The sequence below is a fragment of the Xyrauchen texanus genome, chromosome 34 (genome assembly GCF_025860055.1).
Source record: "Xyrauchen texanus isolate HMW12.3.18 chromosome 34, RBS_HiC_50CHRs, whole genome shotgun sequence".
Lineage (NCBI taxonomy): Eukaryota > Metazoa > Chordata > Actinopteri > Cypriniformes > Catostomidae > Xyrauchen > Xyrauchen texanus.
The window spans coordinates 8,181,423-8,200,802 of record NC_068309.1 but is presented as its reverse complement, the minus strand read 5'-3'; the positions used below and the strand labels follow the sequence as shown (position 1 = coordinate 8,200,802).

The window sequence follows — 19,380 nt, the reverse complement described above, 5'->3', positions numbered from 1 at the left end:
TGGGATTTATGGAAGTTCCTTTACACCGCATTCATCTTAATTCCAAGCTTGTGTCAGGTGATGTTGTTGTGGGAGTTCGTTCAGTGCTTCCTGTTTCTGGAGTCACCTTCATACTGGGAAATGATCTGGCAGGAGGAAATGTGTGGGAAAGGTCGGATGGTGGGGTTTCGCCTATAGTAGTTCCTGTTGTAGGAAAACCGTGTGACTCCTCTGACTGTCATAACTTATATCCTGCAATGGCGATAACCCGAGCCAAGGCTAAGAAAATATCAGACAAAAAGGAGATAATTCTTAGTGATACTTTACTTTTTCTGTAGATTCCTCCCAGCCAGGAAGTAAAATCATGTGCACTGGTACTGAAGATGAGGTCCCCGTGACTGAGTTACGGTCTGTCATTGACAATGTGGAAAAATCTGACTCCATTTCTGAAAGTTCTTTTGACTGTGGTGACCATGTTAATGCTTGTTCTTTATCTCCACTTTATAGTGTATCTCGAGAAGAACTAATTAAAGAACAGCAGTCAGATGGTACACTCCAGGATTTGTTTTCTTTGGTGAATGAAGGTGACCAGAACTCTTCTTCTGTCTACTTCCTCAGAAATGGATTGCTCTGTAGGAAACAACCTATGTGTTCTGACCTTTCACAAGATCCTAGGATCCAAATTATTATTCCTGTTACTTTTCGTCATGCCGTCCTGCAGCTGTCTCATGAGGGCGTTGCTGGTCATATGGGTGTACTGAAAGACTTATGACCGGATTTTGAGAGAGTTCTATTGGCCTAGGGTTAAACGGGATGTGATTAACTACATACGCTCTTGTCATACATGTCAAATGACTGGGAAGCCAAATCAGAAAATTCCGTTGGCTCCTTTACAGCCTATTGCTGTGGTCACAACTCCTTTTGAGCATTTGATAATTGATTGCGTTGGTCCTTTACCAAGATCTAAGGCTGGACATGCCTATTTACTTACTGTAATGTGTCAATCCACACGTTATCCTGCCGTCTACCCCGTGAGATCTATTACCACTAAATCGATTTTAAAGGCGTTGACCAGTTTCATGTCTATCTTCGGCATTCCGAAAACTATCCAGTCTGATCGAGGGTCCAACTTTATGTCTCGACATTTTTCGAAAGTCATGCGACAACTTAAAGTCACACACAACGTCTCAAGTGCTTACCATCCTCAAAGTCAGGGGGCGCTAGAAAGGTTCCATCAGACTCTGAAGTCACTTTTGAGATCTTATTGTGTTGAACTTGATTGTGACTGGGAAGAAGGACTCCCTTGGATGTTATTAGCTATCCGTGAAGTCGTACAAGAGAGCATGGGTTTCAGTCCTAATGAGTTAGTGTTTGGACACACTGTCAGGGGCCCTATTGCTGTCTTGGCCGATGAATGGAAGACTTCTGATCCGCCAGAAAATGTTTTAGATTATGTAAGCAGTTTTCGTTATCGACTCTATGAAGCTAGAGCTATTGCCCAACGAAAATTAGGTAAGTCTCAGGGGAAGATGCAGAAATTGTTTGACCGTAAGGTTAAATTTAGAGAATTTCAAGTAGGTGACCAAGTGCTGGCATTGTTACCAGTTGTGACTAGTCCTTTCCAGGCTAGGTTTATGGGACCTTATACAATTTCAAAATGTTTTCCCAACAACAACTACCTGTTAAACACGCCTGAACGCTGAAAGAAACTACAGGTTTGTCACATTAATCTCTTAAAACCTTATACGACTCCTGAGATTTCCCTGTCAGTTGATTTTGTGTCAACTACTGTGGGTCAGAGCACTTTAGAAGTATCTGAGGAGAGGGGGAAACATTCGGGTCCAACAGTTGCGGATGAAATTAATCATCCTTCTAGAGGAGTGGTGGAAGGGCGACTCCATAATTCTGAAGTTCTTGCTAATTTGAGTTCTTATCTGTCTCATTTGTCTGAATCAGAAAAGACCGAGATAATTACGTTGGTAAGTTCTTTTCCCTCTCTTTTTTCTGATGTCCCTACCCGAACTCATGTCATTGAACATGACATTGATGTTGGTATGGCGAAATCTGTAAAACAACATGCGTATCGAGTAAACCCTGTAAAAAGGGAGTTGCTCCAGAAAGAGGTAGATTACTTACTTGCTCATAAATTAGCAGAACCCAGTTTCAGCTCTTGGAGTTCTCCTTGCATTCTAGTGAGTAAACCCGATAATACTTATCGTTTTTGTACTGATTACCGGAAGCTTAATACGCTGACAAAACCTGATTGTTACCCCTTACCTAGAATTGATGATTGTGTAGATCGTGTTGGCTCTGCACAGTTTGTTAGCAAATTCGACCTTTTGAAAGGCTACTGGCAGGTGCCCCTGACATCGCGTGCAAAGGAATTGTCTGCTTTCGTTACGCCTGATAGGTTCCTGCAGTATACCGTTATGCCTTTTGGGGTCAGAAATGCTCCCGCTACGTTTCAACGGTTAGTAAATCGAGTACTGTCTGGGTTGTCAGGGTGCGAAGCTTACTTAGACGATGTTGTTTTGTTTAGTTCTTCTTGGTCCGAACATCTTGACCAAATTAAAGAACTTTTTGTACGTCTGGTCAAAGCCAACTTAACGATTAACCTTGCCAAATGCGAGTTTGGAAAAGCCACCGTGACCTATTTGGGTAAAGTGGTTGGTCGGGGTTGTGTAAAACCAATCAACGCTAAAGTGGAGGCTATTAGCAGTTTTCCTACACCTAGTACCCGTCGTGAACTTCGCCGGTTTTTGGGAATGGTAGGATACTATCGAGGGTTTTGTCAGAATTTTTCCAGTGTCGTTACACCCTTAACTGATTTATTGAGTCCCAAGAAACCATTCCAGTGGTCAGAACATTGTCAGAGTGCTTTTGATAATGCAAAAGCCCTGTTAGCCAACGCTCCTGTACTCGCTGCACCTGATTTTAAGAAATCGTTTCTCCTTGCAGTTGATGCCAGTGCCTCTGGTGCGGGCGCGGTTCTGTTACAGGAAGACACTGATGGAATTGTACATCCGGTTAGTTATTTTTCAAAAAAATTTAACCGCCACCAGCAGGTTTATTCGACCATAGAAAAAGAGGCTTTGGCCCTTGTGCTGGCAGTTCAGCATTTTGAGGTCTATTTGAGTTCTATCTGTGGTCCTATCATAGTTTACACAGATCATAATCCTTTGACTTTTTCAGATCGAATGTGTGGTAAAAACCAAAGAATTATGAGGTGGAGTCTTATTCTACAACCTTTTCATCTTTTGATCAAACATATCCGCGGCAAGGATAATTTGATTGCCGATGCTCTTTCACGTGCGTAATTTTTTTTTATTTTTAGCGTTTGTGTATTATTATTATTTTTTCCCCTCTGTCCCCCTTTGATATCCTAGGGCCCAGGAGATCGGGGAGTGAGATGGAACGGGATTATAGAGATGAGTACAAACAACCCAGATGTTTTGTAAAATATCTCTACACGGAAATTTCGCTATTCATGTTTTGGTTTTGGTTTTTTTCATTATTTTTTATTTTTTTCTCTCTCTTGTCGGCTCTTTAGGTAACCTCTTTTTGGAATGGGAGGTGTGACGACCCTGAGTGTACTCCTTCCCTGGTGGTGGCAGTCTGTGGGAGTTTTGAGTCACTCCCCCATGTTAATTGTCAATTATGAAATTTAGTATTTAAGTGTTCTGAGTTTTCATTTAGGCAGCACTCTCTGTGGGATAACTCCTCTCAGGAGTGGCTCCTCTCTTATTTTCTTTCTTATATTTACTTTATGTTAGGTAGCGTTAATATTTTGCTGTAGTTATTTTGTTTGGTTATTTCTTTATTTTTCCCTAGACTTATGTTGGTATGAGTGGTAATTGTTATGTTTGTTGAAGAAAATAAAACCTTCTTCATTCATCGAACATTGGTGTTTGATTCCCCTTTTATGTTGCGGCCTTAAATGAGCTGGACGTAACAGGAACCACGAAATATAATTTTTGCATAAATGTAGCCACATTTAGGTAATTTTTATGAGACCAAACTGGGTTATTCTCCAGAATAACATCCACTGTTAAAATGTGCTCGATAATACCAGAACAAAATATTAAGAAAGTAATTAGGGTCCATTTTTATTTGGTGTTTACTGTTTGAAGGATTAAGTGCAAACATATCTCAATTCAGATGCTACAATCATTATATTCCATCGTCTATTTTTACTCGCTCTTTTACAAGGACAAAGAAAACATCAAACACTTTTTCTCTGCTCGTCTTTGCTTGCACTCTCACCTTTCCTTCCCCCTCTTTCCACCTCCGTACACATTCTGTTTCTCTCGCTTTCTATGTATATAGCTACATACAGTCAGACCTTCTCTCTGTCTTTCACGGCATCATCCCATCTCTCTCTCCTCTCTCTGCCACCAGCTGGACCACTTCAAAATGGCTGACGCCAATTTCTGCAAATCTCAATGGGCTCCCTCTTTTTCCCTCTCCCTCCCTCTGTCTTTCTGAATTGATTTAAATTTGACTCAGTTCAATCTGTCATTTTAATGTGACTTATTGGTTTGACAGAAAATGTACATTTATTTTGGCAAAATGTTTGAGGCCTTTAAGCTAAAACATTTTTTGCAATATAATAAAACATAAAAAAGTAAAGCCGCAGTTGTACAAAATACAACTATATAAAATAAATAAAATATTTTAATAAATAATCGGATAAAATAATGTCTCAGTGCAAACTAAGAAAAAAGTGAAACACCAATAGTGCAAAATTAAATATATAATATAAAATAATAGATAATAAGTTAAATGAATAATAATAAAAAGGTCAGAAAAGGGAAAAAAATAAAAATTGTACATATGCTGTATTTAAGTGCAACTGTAAACATTCAGTTGCTTTGTTTGTGGAACAACTCAACATTTAGGTCATTATTCTATATAAATCTTCCCTTCGCTGATGCTTTTTATCTTCGCTGAATCTGAATGGGACGCAAATAAGATTTTAAAGCATTTTGGGAGAACTGTTCCTTCAAATAAAGTGTAATTAAAAAGATAAAGTAAAAATAAAGAATAAGATTAAACATGCCAATGATAATGCTCTTTCTGTCTCTCTTTACCAGAGTAGCTTTAGCAGAAGGGGGTTTAGCTTCAGTCTAACACTCGTATTCATCTCAATTTATAATCACACCCATGACAAAAAGTTCTGGGTCAAATGTAGCTGTGTTTTGTACTCCTCCTTTTTCCCAAACTAGGAATAGGGAAGATACATTTCAGCATCTGCCTGTGATGTGTGTTCACAGGAAATAAATTCCACCAGGCAATCTCACCAGGCAATCACATGAAAATCTCATAATTCTTCTCCAACAACCCCTGGAGAATGACTCCAGCTTGAGCACAATTTATGAAACGTCTCTCAATTTTGCAAATGGGTAGGACATGATGCATGATTCTCCAGCAAACTACCATGAAAATAACACATGTACAAATATTTGGATGGATGAATATATAATGAACTTATTATTTTATGCATTTTCCAGGTAGGAAGCATTTAAAATGAATCTCACAAAGAAATGCTTGTGTCGTATTAAACCCCAAAATCAAAATAAATAAAAAAACATTTTATATAATAATAATATAACATATAAAAAACAGAAATCAAACAAAAAATGAAGCCTATTATGGACATTGGCCTGTCTGGACATTATTATTATTATTATTATTATTATTATTATTATTTATTATTAGGGCTGCAGTCGATTACAATTTTTAAACGAATTAATTACATGATATGCCGATTAATTCATCAAATAATCACAATTAATCATATTTGCTGAGAAAGCTCCTGCAATAACAATATAAACATAAACATACCGTTTTTAGGTGGCTGTGTCAAGTTAAATGAAGTTTGAAACAGACAAACACATCCTGAGATCCCTACATTCAGATTTGTCTCCATTAAGCTGTGTTTGAACGCAAGAACGTGTTCTCATCTTGTGTTGTCTGCCTTCAGTATGTGCAGTTTGTTCTCTGTCTGTTTAAGCTGCTCATTGCCTATACAGCTGATGTTTCGCTTACTGCCCCCTGGAGAAAACACTCGGTACTACAAACTTGAATTGCTCAGATATAAGGAATATTCCTTATTACGGTCCGGGAGCATGATGAATTGCGTACATTTTTGTTTATGCATTATTTTTTATATAATTAATCACCCCGAATTAAATCAACAGAACTAATTATTATTATTATTAACAACAAAAACAACAACGATATTACTATTAAAAAATATCATTATTAAATTTACATTTATGTATTTGGCAGACGCTTTTATCCAAAGCGACTTACAGAGCCCTTATTACAGGGACAATCCCCCTGGGGCAACCTGGAGTTAAGTGCCTTGCTCAAGGACACAATGGTGGTGGCTGTGGGGTTTGAACCAGTGACCTTCTGATTACCAGATTACCAGTTATGTGCTTAGACCACTACACCACCACCACACCAAAAATAATATAATATTACAAAAAAATATTAATGGTCCCAAATAGATTACATTTATTTATTGGGGTAAAATATGACAGACATTTCTTGAAGTTTTCATGAGTTTCACCCTTTAACTTAAGGCACACAACCTTTAAAATATACTGTGATTGTTCCATAGTATAGTGATGGTATTGTAAGTAATAATACAAATTTTATAAAAATAAAAAATATAAAAACATGGTATAACCGTTGTACCATGTACAAAAAAAAACTAAAAAACATGGTAGTACCATGGCAATTTTGTTTGTTAGTGCACACACACACACACACACACACACACACACACACACACACACACACATCCTTATGAGGACTCTCCATAGACATAATTATTTTTATACTGTACAAACTATAGATTCTATCCCCTAACCTTAAACCTAACCCTCACAAAAAACGTTCTGCATTTTTTAATAAATAAAAAAGCATTGTTACATATGTTTTGTAAGCGATTTGAAATGTCCCCATAAACCACATTTATAGAATAATACCCTTGTGATTACCAGTTTGTAACCTAAACAATGTCCTCGTAACCAACACAAACTCGCCTACACAAACACAGTCTCTATAAAAATATAAGCACAGCAAAATGCTTAAAGTACACAGATTGACATTCTTTATTATGTAAAAATGAACATGCACATAAATGAATGTTCACATGCACAAGTTTCTCTCTTACCTTTGAGTTTGTTGTGCTCGGAGTCGGCAGGGAACAGGCAATCAGGGAAGAGTTTTGGAAAAGTCAGGCCTGCATATTTTGGCCTGTTCTCCACATAGTTGCGCACCGTTGGCTGCAGTTTCTTCATGAACTCAGGAGAGGGCGTGCCAAGCTGCTCTATAACCTTATTCCATTGGTCGATATCTGAATGCAGGTTGGGTCATGGAAAAAATGCCTACAGACTGGCAAAATGGCTGTTTAAACATTATATAAAGTATGATTTTTAAATTTCAATTGGGTTTATTATTGACCACAAATGGAATATAAAATAGACATAATTACATGATGCTGTTATTCTAACATTGTTACACAAGATAAACAAATAAAATGAATCTCCAGTAAGTGGTGTTATCCTAAAAATGCTGTTGATAATAATAATAAAATAAAGTTAATTACCTCCACTCCAGGGTAATAAAGGCTAAATCAACAAAGGTTAGAACACTCTGAGGGTCTTAATTAGGCACTGAATGGGTTGCCTAATCATATCATCTAGCCATTACTCAAATTAAACATGTAAACTGTCAGGCAGTATCATAACAAACAAGAAAATCTCAGACTCTGTGTTTGGAGTATTACTGCCCATCAGACCAGATGCATCTTGAGATCAGGATTATATTAGTACTAGAATAACAGTTTTGATGGCCCTCGTGCTCACAAGTATTTTCAAGTCAAGTATTTTGTATGTATCTTCCCAAACACTCCACTGTCCAATGACCAGAGGGTCAAAAGCACACTCCTGACACCCAAAGTTCCACAGACTATGTTTTATAGGGCGGTTAAAATCAAGCTGTCACAGATTTTTGCATAGTCGAGGTACAGTCTTCATCACTCTGTCCAAGTATACACAACACCAAGCGTAATTATATTTCTATCGGGAAGACACGCAGGCTTGAGTGAAGTTTAAGATGCCATTTATTTGATAAATGTAAAACAGAAAGTAATGTCTCTCTCTTTGGCGTAGGCCCCGTCCGGCGGTCCGAGGGAGATGTACCCGGAACAGTCATGTCCTGCCGGAGATAGGAGGCAGGGGCGAGGAGCCTACCCCCGTGCGGGACAGGGCTCAACTGGTGGTGGTGGGGTGGTGGAGGTTGCAGTGTTAGCACACTGAAACAGCAATGTGATAGATTGTGAGCGGACTTATAAAGCAACGGCTTACATGCGATTGGCTAGGAATTACCCAGCTAATGATGTGATGATGTACAGCTGCTAGTCTTCCCGCTAGAACTATGCTGCACTTCCATAACTGAAAGAAAAACGTCAGCTGAGGAAGTGACAAAGAAGGTTTCCGGTCAACACCATGGTAGTCAATTTGTATAGGTCAGATCAAGTAACATCCTTGGGGTACCAACTGCACATTACCACTGACATTTTGGTTTCTCTTGTATTGCAAAAATTAAGTTTATGTTCTTTTATGTTCAAATAAATCAAGTTCATGTTCCCATTTTTCTGAAGTGGTCTAGAAATATAATGTGCACTGGAGTAACTTCCTATTTGAAGTCGTCATGTCATATGAAAAGTTCTAAAATGGCTAAAAGACAAGTCCCATGCAATCTTATGTCACACAAAATTGCCTATTGCTGTATACAAACAATCATGAAAAACAAACAAAGACAGAGTGAGATGTCTGATTAATATTTCACCACCGAACATTTTTGTCAAACTTGTCTCTCAGTGTGTTTCCAAAGATTGCAGACAAGGTCATTCAAACAAGCCAGCAATTACCAGACTGTAGCGCACATAAAGAACATCAGATATGAGTGACCATGTTTTTACACATTTATCATCCAACCTTGAGACTGGAGCAAACCCTTATTACTTTCTTTCTTCAGTGGAACACAAAAAGAGATGTAAGGCAAAATGCACCATTCATTTTTATTGCATCTTTTATCCATACAATGAAAGTGAATGGTGACTGAGGCTGTCTGGCCCTTACATTCGCCCTTACATCATCTTTTGTTTTCCACAGAAGACTGAAAGTCTTACGGATTTCTAAAAAAAATTAGGGTGAGTAAATTATGACAGAATTCTCATTTTTGAGTGAACACTCCTTTAAGAAATTACATCTCTCTCTCTCTCTCTCTCTCTCATCATTCATGTCATTATCACAGAAGTGTAGCAATGGGAAATTAGGCTACAAGGGAAGGAACAGGGGTGGAGAGAGAGAGACCACTTCCGTTTGACGCTCTTGATTATTGCCGTTTAAGGGAATGGTTTATGGCAGATTGGTCTGTGTTGGCCAAAGTGAATGGATCCTGAAGTGAAGACATTAAGAGCTGTCTCTCTGGGTGCCTAGCAACAGAGGGGGGAATGGATGTTGTCATGGTAGCCCAGTTGGCCTTGGGGAGTCACATGAGTGGTTTTGTTCCCCAGGCTTCAGTTGATTCCCACAAAGGGGGGTCCTGGTTCAAAGAGCCGGGGCCAACACAACCGCATTACATCATCCCACAGGAACGGCCCCAAAACACAATAACACCCCAGTATCTCGATCTCGCCATCACATTTTATGGAAGCCAATCAAAAATGAATGGCTGCCTGGCGGGCTTCTTTCCACAAATTACTTCAAATTTGGATTTAATGGTGAGATAAATAAAAGACTGGTTTTTGTTTGTGTAACTGTTTTATTTGTATGACATCAGATCTCAATGAATTGATGTGTTCCGTTACGCAAAGTAGATATATATCACGCTTTTTACAATTTCCAAACAATTGTTTGGATTTTTATAGGTTTTATAGGTTTTTCCCTTTATAATTTGTCAAGGTAATCACATTTTCTGCAAAAATACCAAAAAATACTACTACAGTTTTTACTAACCATAATAAATTATAAACATATAAATTATAAATTTTTAAATAACAGTGTAAGATTTCAGAAAATGTCTGTCGTTTTAATTTATATTTTTAATAAACATTTAATAAATCATTTAATAATGTACGTTTTATTTATTTGCTATTTATTAAGACAATAGGTATGCCATTATATTATATTATATTATGTTATTATATTTGCATTTACTAACAATAATATAAATATCAGTGTTGTATAAGTTACTCTAAAAAGGTAATTCATTACAAACTACTGTTTACTAGTACATTTTATATCGTGTAATTAGATTAAAGTTCTAATTACTCTGTCTGAAAAGTAAACACATTATTTATTACTTACTAAAACCCTTATCAACCTTGACCAGATGAAAAATATAATGATAGACATGAAATTGTTCTTTCAATTCCTTCAAATATATCATATAAAATCAAATTAATTAATCATGAATTGGCCAAAGATTTTAAGGGAGCTTCATTAAATTAGAAAACATACATTTTAGCATTAGACGTTACATTGGATTTTAAATTCACTATTGTTTTATATAGAATTGTTCTATAGTCTATACAGTATTTAACACAATTAAATCAGAAATAACTTTAATTAAATTACTTACTTAAAAATTAAGAGTAATCCCTAATTTAAATGTTTCAATGAAAAAGTAATTTAATTACAGTAATTAATTATTTAATAATATATTACACCCAACAATGATAAATACTCATGTTTTATATTATATTATATTATATGTTATTAAAAATGTTATTAATAATTTAGTCATATATATATATATTTGCTATTTATTAGTTGCTTTTACAACCCCAATCCCGAAAAAGTTGGGACAGTATGAAAAATGCTAATAAATGTGTTTATTAAAAGTGATTTGTAAATTAAATTCACCCATTGCTATATTGAAAGCACCAAAACTACACATAATATTATGTTTTACCTTGTGAAATGTATTTTTATATATATTTTTTTAAATGTACAGTAATTTCAAATCATGATTGCAACACTCTCCAAAAAAGTTGAGAAAGGGGCAATTTAAGACTAATAACAATTTGACGAGTTGATATTACAAGGTGATGTTAAACAGGAGATGTTAAACAGGTGAGGCAAATGTGTCATAATACTGTATAAGGAGCCTCCACAAACAGCCTAGTCCTTCAAGAGCAAGCATCGTTCAAGACTTGTCAATTTGCCAACAGATGCTTCAGCATATAATCCAGCACTTTGAGAACAATGTTCCCCAAAAACAAATTGGAAAGATTTTGGGCATTTCACCCTCTTCAGTGCACAATATAGTTAAAAGATTCAAGGAATCTGGTCAAATCTCGGTGCATAAAAGCACGATCTCTGATCCCCAGACGTCAGTCTCTAAAAACGTCATTCATCTGTAATGGATATCATGAACATGGGCTTGGGATCATTTTAGTAAACCTTTGTTAGTCAACACCACTCGCCGCTGAATCCACAGATGCAAGTTAAGATTTTACTATGCAAAGCAGAAGCCATACATCAACACTGTCCACAAGCGCTGCCTACTTCTCTGGGCTCGGTCTCATCTTAGATGGAAAGAAGACCAAAGGAACTGTGTTTTTTGCTCCAAAGAGTCCACATTTAAAAAAGAACAACATAGCTGTCTAGTTCTCCGAGCCAAAGAGGAAAGGGACCATCCAAGATGTTATTAGCGTCAGGTCCAAAAGCCAGTGTCTGTATGGGCCAGGGGTGTATCAGTGCCCATAGCATGGGTAAATCGCACATCTGTGAGAACACCATGAATGCAGACAGATATGTAAAAAGTTTGGAGCAACATATACTGCCATCCAGCACCATCATTTTCAGATTCCAGTGTGGGTGCTAGATTGGCATGTCTGCAGTCCTGGCCTTTCTCCAATTGAGAATATGTGGCACATTAATAAGTACACCATCCGGCAACGAAGACCCCGTACAATTGTGTAGCTGAAGACCTGCATAATGGATGAATGGGGGAAAATTCGACTTTTTAAACGTAACAAACTTGTGTCTTCAGTGCCTAAATTCTTAATAAGTGTTATACTAGAAATGGTGATGTATTCACTCGACTGTCCCAACTTTTCTGGAGCGTGTTGCAATCATCTGATTTTAAATGACTGTACATTATTAAAACAATGAAATTCACAGGGTAAAACAACATATAATGTGTAGTTGTAGAGCTTTCAATATAGCAAATGGTTATTATAATTTACAAATCACTCATTTTTGTTTTTATTAGCATTTTTTATACTGTCCCAACTTTTTCGGACTTGGGGTTGTATTAAAATAGCATAAATGCCAATGTATTATATTATATTATATTATATTATATTATATTATATTATATTTATGATGACAGTGGTTGCTGTTCTACATTCCCACTGCTTTAGTGTAGTAACAAACAACAATTGTAACCGCATATATTTTGGTAGAAACTATGATTACTATAGTCAATTTAAATATAGGGTTTATTTTCTAGGGTTAGTATCAGAAACAGTCAATGGCAGGGGTCTTATTTGATCTGGATGTGAGGGAACGATCTCTCAAGCTAAATGAAAAGTTGAGAGAAGAGTAGAGAGACAGGGCGAACAGAAGGAAAGGATACGATCTGTCCCTGGAAACAGCACTGACCCTCTTATAACTTCCCCAAAGATACAGCCTACAGACCACATGTCCACTGTAGACCACACACATTCACACACACACACATGCAACATATATCACATTAAAGAACACACATGCTGTACAAGCTACACTATTGTAAAAATAGCTAAACTACTGTCACGCTATTGAAAAATTGGTTACATTAGTGTCGCTCCTTTTAATGAGTTATTCCCCAACACTGGTTGAGACAGTAAGAAAAAGAGACTTAGCATCTTCAAAGCAAAATATAATACACAAAAATAAATGTTGGAACCAGTAAAGTGTCTGCACATTTAAGTCTTCAGTGCTGCTAAAAACTGAGAAAAAAAAAGTGTGTTCGTGTGCGAGGCATAGTGATACAAATGTGGTAGAGATAGATATAATATTAGAAGTGTTGTAAAGTGTTAGAGGAACTACAGCCTTATTAATTAGGTCTTTAGCCTGAACAGCCCTTACAAAAACTGAGAGTTCACTGCAAACTTGCCGCAGATTTACCACAGATAATTTTCACAAGCAAATGAGCTTTGAGGCAAACTTGCAGCAAATTTTTCATTGTTGCCAAATGTTTGCCGGAGGTTCACCACTACTGGTGAAGTGCTGCAAACTTCTGGCAAACATCACAAGCTCATTTTGAAAATAACGAGCAGCAAATTTGCAGCAAGTTTGCAGCTAGTTTCGATTTTTTGTAAGGGAGATGAATACTGGTCCAGTCTGGTCTCACATCAACTATAATTAATGCTAATTCCTTATTGGCTAATAACATCTTCATTTATGAAGGATACAATCCCTGCCGGGGAAAAGGATTTTGTGGCGCACCATTTCTCCCATGATGCAACCAACTGACCAAATATCCACTGCAGGCACAGAAGCAGGGGAGAGAGAGAGAGCGAAGAAAAGAAAAAGAGGAGCTAGCATTAGCACAAATACATTGTTAGCGATTGAGAGAGAAAGAGAGCTGGAGAGATCTATGTCTGTTGTGTACTTGTGTCACTCCTGCTAATTATCTAAGTATCTGCCACAGATATAATTTTGCAAACGATTATTCCATAACGGTTTAGATCAAAGCTTGGGGACAGACCACAGGGAGGATAGTTTGTGACAGGAAATCCATAGACTGACCTCTCTGTCTCTCTCAATCTCTCATATAAACACTAAGACTTTGGCCCTTATTGTATTAATAGAAGTCATTTGGATTGTTAAGCAGTGGTCGCTGTTAGTATTTTAGCAAATTAAGAGCATATTAGCAGGAAATCTAAGAAGTGAAGTGATTGTTAAATCCTCAAACCCGAAAACCTAGCATTTATTTGACTCAAATTGGCTTTTCCATTATAACACACTCTTTGCAGTATCAACAAAGCAGACATTTTGTAATTAAAGACCCCATGAAAAGACCATTTTCTTTCCTGTGTTGACGTAGTTCCTATTGAAATGTTGTGAGTAGGAGAATATTGAAGCGCTTCTCAATTTTCAACCAATAGCCAATACTTTATGTCAAAGCCCATAAAACCACTATAGTGCTAGTCGTTTGCTAATTGGTTGCTAGTCAGTGGCGTGTGGTATTAGGAAATGGAAAATCTCATTTTAAAGAACATTTTCTAGGAAAAACATACATACTATTTACCCTAAAGTATGCAAATCTTTAAAAGTACACTGGCATATAGATGACCTCAAAGCTAACATCATCCACTAGAAGCTAGAGTCTTTAAAACCCCAAATCTGAGAGATAAGAATTGATTTCAGTTAAATACAAATAATTTTTTCTTTTCAGTTTAGATGCAGGCCTGTGATTGGTTTACCGTTCTCTTTGTATCCCATGCCCAGGATGACCTCTGGAGCCCTGTAGTACCGTGTTACAACGTAGGGCGTCATCATAAAGCTAGTGCCAGCGGTCCTCGCCAGCCCAAAGTCCAAGATCTTCAACGTACAGTCGGATTTCACCACGATATTGCTAGGTTTCAGATCCTAAAAGGGAAATCGGGGTCATGGTGGCTTTATGGCTTTATTTATCAGCATAAATTCTGGGCCAATTTGCTCCAATCTGCAACTTATTCTGGCCAAGAACAGCTCATTTAGAGGCCATTCAGACCAAACATGTTTTTGCGCTAAAAAAAGCTAGAAGCAACACAATGAATAGAACAGAATATAGGTGTCTCGTGCAGCCAGTGGCATGCACAGAACCCAGCAGGGGGGAAGGATAAAAAAGGCATTGATATTTTTTTGAATGAGTACTACTTATTATACTATATAGCAAATACACATTTCTTTGCTTTTAAGCATTTTATTTAATTCTATACATATTCACATGTTTCCATTATTTCCTTCATCACAAATACTAGCCTATTTTGTTATCTTTCCTCACAAAAAGTACAGTGCTATTACAACATTTTTTAGACATTGTCCATGGTAATGCCATGTTTTTGACATAAACCATTTTATTTTTTGAAGTACCTTGGAGTACCATGAACAGAATAATCATTCAGTGCTATGGTATTTCCGGTATTTTAGAGCCCCTTGTATATGCTTCATAGTGCTAATCTTTTTCTTTCTTCTGATTAATCGGAATGTGTGCGATGTCGGAAACGCGGTATCAATCGAGTATTATAGATTTTTTGAGAGCTTACTCTACAATACTGTACATAGAGTGGACTTTTTCTCTGACCTGTTACTTGTCTGTGGCAACGGCACTCCAGTGATCACGGGCGAATTCCCAATGGCATTTTTGCACCCTTGAAGGGCGCTGTGAAAAGGGTACGCCGTTGTTCAAAGGGTTGTTCCAATCGCCCTCCCACAAGACTGTTAGTGGAGGGTACATTCACACATTAATGGGGGCATTATCCTTTTAGAGTTCCTACATCAAAGGCTCTGCCCTTTGGAGTGAGTAGGGCATAGGGATGATCACTTTCGATTGGAATTCACTCTGCTGTAGTGTGCGCTGTTAAAGGCGCCTCTAACTTATTTTCTTAAATGCTTCCACAATTTATAAGGAAATCTCACATTGCTATATTAGTAAAATTATTGTTTAATTAATATGTTTTATTTAATCATTGTATGTTTATTATTAAAATGTCCCCCTTGCACGACCAGAAGGACATCTTTCAATTTGTAAACTAATTTGTGCCCCTGCTGACCTCCTTTTGTGCACGCCTCTGCTAAACTTCATTTTAACTTGATATACCTTCTAAAACTTTTTGTTGTGCTCCTGCACAAGATGCCGACACTGCAAAATGCATTGCAATGATCAAAGATGTTCGTTTATTGAATGTTTACAAAAGTCGGACGCAAAAACACATTATACAGATGTTGAACAGATGTTTCTTACCCTGTGGATGATGCCGGCTGAGTGCAGGTGTTTGATTCCACATAACATCTGATAGAGCAGGTAGGACATCCTCTCATGATCCAGTTCCATCTGAATCACCTGGCAGAGGTTTGCATCCATCAGCTCCATCACCAGGTAACTGGCAGAGAGAGAATGTGACTATTCTGTTATAAAGCTTTAACGCAACAATCACAGTTTACAACTCATTATTTCACAGGATAAACTGATGCTCTGTTGTCTGGTAGCTGTGACTGTCGGTATCTCTGTCCCTTTGATTCCTGTCATTTTTCAATGGTGTGGCTTTATTCATTCCTTTCTAATGTACAAAAGAGGCCAATTTGGATCGATGTGGATCTTTACAACCTCTTAAGCTGAGAAAATACTTGCCAATTGATGACAGTCAGCAAGTCGCTGATGATATTTACAGACAATGTTGTGCACTTGAGAGCTCACAGGCCATGGCCATGCAGTTTATGGATCAAATGTCGCATCTGCTATTTATTTTTCGATTTATAAAATTGCACAACATAGAGCTGAGCCTCAACCAATCATTTAAAGATACACTTAAAAAATCTTGTGTCTTTACAAAACACAAAAAGTAATTTTTGGGGAGAGGGAGAGGCGAAATGGATCAGGAATAGTCGTGGCCAGATTCGAACCCAATGCTCCCAAAGTTGGACATAAGTTGTATCATGGCAAAACATCATTTAAAGGCAGTTCACCCTCACTATGACTGGTTCTAGCCAAAATCTGAAGATTGTGCATTGATTTTAAATCATTTAAATAGAATGAACTCAAAAAACATACCATCCATCCAAGCAGAGCTACAAATAATCCGGCTTTGAGCGAGCAGACATTTCATGACATCGATCCTGCTCAAGATTAAGTCCAAACAACGAGAAGAATAAATTAAGCCATTCGCGGCACTGGATTCAAATCTCGGGGACCAACAAAAGAGCACGCACATAAAGGACTGCAGGTGATAGATCACCCCCGCTCTGTATTTCAGCATTTGTTTTAGTACTCTGTGTATGCTCACACATAGCATGCAGTAATTAACTTAACATATCATAAATCAGCCTACTCTAGCAGACTATGCATTATTTTTCAAAACATGTTAATACATTTATTACATATAATTTTTTCAACAACATTTACATTATTAATAATGTTTATTCAAATGCAGGCACAGTTAAAAAAAACTTTAAAAACTTTACTGTGTCCACTCGGAATCATTACACTAATGCACACAATACAAACACCCACAACAGCCATGTCAGTGCTAAAAATGATGGGAAAAGGACCTCTTAACACTATTTGTTGTACAAAACAAGCCCAGATGGACTTGTGACAGAAACCAAGTACATCGCACCCTCTATAAGGCACATTTTAATTACCACAGATGCACGTCAAGTCTTAACTATCACTAAAACACAGAATGAGAAGTTTTGTCTGCGAGTGCTTTTCATGTGGAGTTCAAAGCAGCGCTTGACGCTGGCCTTCATGCCCTGAAGCAAATCATTAATGTAGCTGCACAATTGCTGTAGCAAAGCAGATAGCCACAGTCTATGGAGGATTCGTTTTAAGAGATTTAATACACAATGCAATGAACTGGTTCTATCAATTAGTCAACCTCCGACTTTGACTTCACTAAATGTTTAATGTTACATGAATTGGTGATTGTGGCAGGGCGGAGGACGGGGCCGGACATGTCCGTCAACTATCTCTCTCTCCCGCATGATCCTCTGCAGTCGACCTTTATCCATCACGGAGTCTTAATTAGCCTAATACGGGACCGGGTGTGTAGCATCACGACCCGGCCCCGCCCTCCGCCCTGCCACAGTGATATTTTAGTGCATTTCTATCTTTATACTGTGGAGGCTTTGTTAGGAAAATGTTAATAAAGCATCATATTGTTACATATTGTTTTCTTTTCTTTCCTAAGAAGGGATTAAGTGCATTTTGACAGGAAAATAAGTATAAATAGAATACAATTTCAGCAATTAATCGTGATTAACAATGACTAAATATGCAAACTATGTGATCTATCCATTTTATAATTGTTGTTTACTATTAGCTGTAAACTTTTCACTTTTTGTGGACATATTTAGAGCTTACTGTAGTTGCATTAGCATTAGTCATTTCTACCAAACTAAATTGCATTCTATTTGTCTGTTGAGCAATGTTGGCTCAGCCAATGGTGTGAATTCAGGGTTGGACTATGTTTTCTGACCAATGGCAGATGGGGGGAAGTGTATAAAATTTGTCTAAACACAGACATAATTTTTGCAATTTTGCTTGATGAAGCTACAGTGGCTCAGAAATTGAACACTGCAGTTTTAACATTATAAATAGGATGTTGACAAAAAAAATTGTCCGAGATGATAAAAAAAAAAACAAACATATGTATCAAATTTTTATAAATGTAATATTTGTGTCCATGTTAATTTCAATCATGTTTAAAAAAAAAAAAAATGTAACAGTTCAGACGTCAACTTTGACATTGTTAATTAATGTTTAAAAAACTCAAAAGATCTGGACAAAAAATTAGTGTCATGTAATTGACACATAATCAGTTGCATTTCTGTTTGAAAAGTTCCCTATTGTTACTTACACATCTTGGAATTCCTCTAAAGACTTCTGTGGTGTGAAGACATTTAATAAGCTGATAATCTGGAGGAAAAAAAGGAGAAGTCATACAATTGTACTGTAATGCTATATCTTTATTTAATCATTAATTACTGATTTACAATCACGTGTAGGTAAACTCTACCCACTGTTATTTTCCACACAAAAAGAGACTGAGAGAACCATAAAAGAGATGAACATGATAGAAGAACAACATTTATATTTCTATCACATCCCATCTGTCCTTTATAACCAGAGTCTCAGACACTCAGAGAGAGAGAAAGAGGTTTCCACCACCTCTCTTTCTTCATTTGTCATTAATCATCCAATAGCAGTCTTCTCCAATCTCTCTCTCTCTCTCTCTCTCTCTCTCTCTCGCTCTCTCTCTCTCTGTGAATGCTGGTTATGCGTTAGTCTCCACACTTCCTGTTTACATGCTGTGACGCACATTGTATCTTCCCTAACAGCATGGTTGTCATCTTAGTCGCGTCTATAGCTGAATCAAAGCTACAAATTTGCTTAACTGTTTTGAAATATTAATATGACTGAAATCCAATGTTATCTTGTCAATTTGCATTCTGACATATACTAATTGTCCAAGCACAATGATACTATTTATAGGTATTTTCAAGGGAAAATAAATACAGTAGGCTTAGGAATAAACTGATAGAATCACAAATAGCATGACACAGAGGTTGGTGAAAATGGGCAGGGTTTTGGCCTCAAGATTGTCTCTTATTGGTCAGATAC

The 19,380-nt window shown here is 37.2% G+C and overlaps 1 protein-coding gene across 9 annotated transcripts in view; it reads right to left on the bottom strand.

Moving 5' to 3' along the window:
- Positions 1-19,380, bottom strand: part of LOC127627527 (mitogen-activated protein kinase 10) — an 88,728-nt gene that overhangs the window by 24,118 nt on the left and 45,230 nt on the right. For 7 of the 9 annotated variants that reach the window (XM_052103954.1, XM_052103955.1, XM_052103950.1 and 4 more), the window contains exons 5-9: positions 18,617-18,675; positions 16,003-16,141; positions 14,480-14,645; positions 13,466-13,537; positions 7,166-7,348 (exon numbers count right to left, since the gene is read on the bottom strand). In XM_052103954.1, coding sequence (XP_051959914.1) covers positions 7,166-7,348; positions 13,466-13,537; positions 14,480-14,645; positions 16,003-16,141; positions 18,617-18,675 — 619 coding nt within the window. Of the gene's footprint in view, positions 1-7,165; positions 7,349-12,645; positions 12,718-13,465; positions 13,538-14,479; positions 14,646-16,002; positions 16,142-18,616; positions 18,676-19,380 lie in introns of all 9 variants that reach the window. The other 2 variants (XM_052103951.1, XM_052103953.1) reach the window with 1 other exon arrangement.